Source organism: Octopus bimaculoides, chromosome 4, assembly GCF_001194135.2.
Source record: "Octopus bimaculoides isolate UCB-OBI-ISO-001 chromosome 4, ASM119413v2, whole genome shotgun sequence".
In the NCBI taxonomy this organism is placed as follows: domain Eukaryota; kingdom Metazoa; phylum Mollusca; class Cephalopoda; order Octopoda; family Octopodidae; genus Octopus; species Octopus bimaculoides.
In genome coordinates, this window is record NC_068984.1 from 105,658,556 (window position 1) to 105,659,961 (window position 1,406).

General features: G+C 35.3%; 1 protein-coding gene across 1 annotated transcript in view; it reads left to right on the forward strand.

Moving 5' to 3' along the window:
• The window catches only part of LOC106877887 (uncharacterized), a 164,448-nt gene extending 163,287 nt beyond the window's left edge, over window positions 1–1,161 (forward strand). Inside the window, exon 10 of the mRNA XM_014927039.2 lies at window positions 929–1,161. Coding sequence (XP_014782525.1) covers window positions 929–1,114 — 186 coding nt within the window. The 3' untranslated portion in view covers window positions 1,115–1,161. The remainder of the gene's footprint in view (window positions 1–928) is intronic.
• The last annotated feature ends 245 nt before the right edge of the window (window positions 1,162–1,406 follow it).

The window sequence follows — 1,406 nt, forward strand, 5'->3', positions numbered from 1 at the left end:
ATATATATATATATATATATATATATATATATATATATATATATACACACGCGTATATATAATTGTATATACAAGAACGTGTGAACGTGCGTGCATCACGTAAGTATACTCAAGTTTGTAAATATGCGTATATGTCTGTACGTGTATTAACTTGCATCTGTGTGGATGGGCAGTCATTAACAAGCGAATAACCATCTAAAGTGATATATTATAGCATCTTGATGATTTCTCATTAACCCGATAACCTCGGAAACAATTGTTTTCTATTCTGAGAGACTGTGAAACACACTCTTTTGTCTTTACGATTAATATCCTTCCTCCCACCACTATTAAATCTAAAGCTAATTACTTGAATTAATTGAACAAAGTCATTGTAGTAGATGATACAATAACTCATTTATATTTATTAATAAGAATATCGGTGGTGAGCTAGCAGGATCGTTAGCCCGCTGGGCTTAGCGGCATTTCGTCCATCTTTAGGTACTGAGTTCATATTCCACCGAGGTCGACTTTACCTTTCTTCCTTTCGGGGTGGATAAAAAAAGTACCAGTCGAACACTGAGGACGATTTAATTGATTCAGCCCCTCCTTCAAGCATAATGAAAGTTACGCAATCTCTGAAGAGTTGAGAATGCAATCGCATTGTAAATTTCTTCTAATATAACTTGATACTTATTTCTTGTTGGCGAAATATGCATAAGATTTTTGAACTAAGCATCCTATAAAAGCATTCTATGATAAAGAACGAAATTGTTACACCTGCATATCAAATGTACAAGCCAAACTCAACTCACGAATATTTTCCCTTTATGTTGGGGGAGGGCTACTCAACAAATTGTATTGATGAACTTGACGTGGTATTTGAACAAAAAGTTGCAAGATAATACTACACACTATTAGATAACAGTATAAATTTAATTTATTTCAGTTATTTCGTATTAAGCTTCGTGCTTATCGGAAATGTTTTCGACTAATGGCAACCCAGAGAGACGAGAGTGGTATCAAGGGAGATTATGAAACTGTTTCTTTTGTTCCTCGAGGCAATGTTATTAAACATGTGAAAGAAGAGGCAATAAATATGGCTGTGAGCGAAGCTGAAAGTATGTTTTCCTAAAATTTCTACGAAGAATGTTTTAACTAATAAATTAAAATCTTAGCATGTACGTGAGTTGTTGTTTTTTAAACGAAAGAAAGATTTTTACCATGCTTTTTGCAGAAGGTAAGCGATGGAAAAAATAATATGCTGATTAACGAATTATGGTGTGTGTGGTTGAGTATTCCACAGAAATCTGTATACATAGGCGCAGGCGTGGCTGTGTGGTAAGAAGCTTGCTTCCCAACCACACGGTTCCAGGTTCAGTCCCACTGTGTGGCATCTTGGGCATGTGGCTTATACTATAGCATCG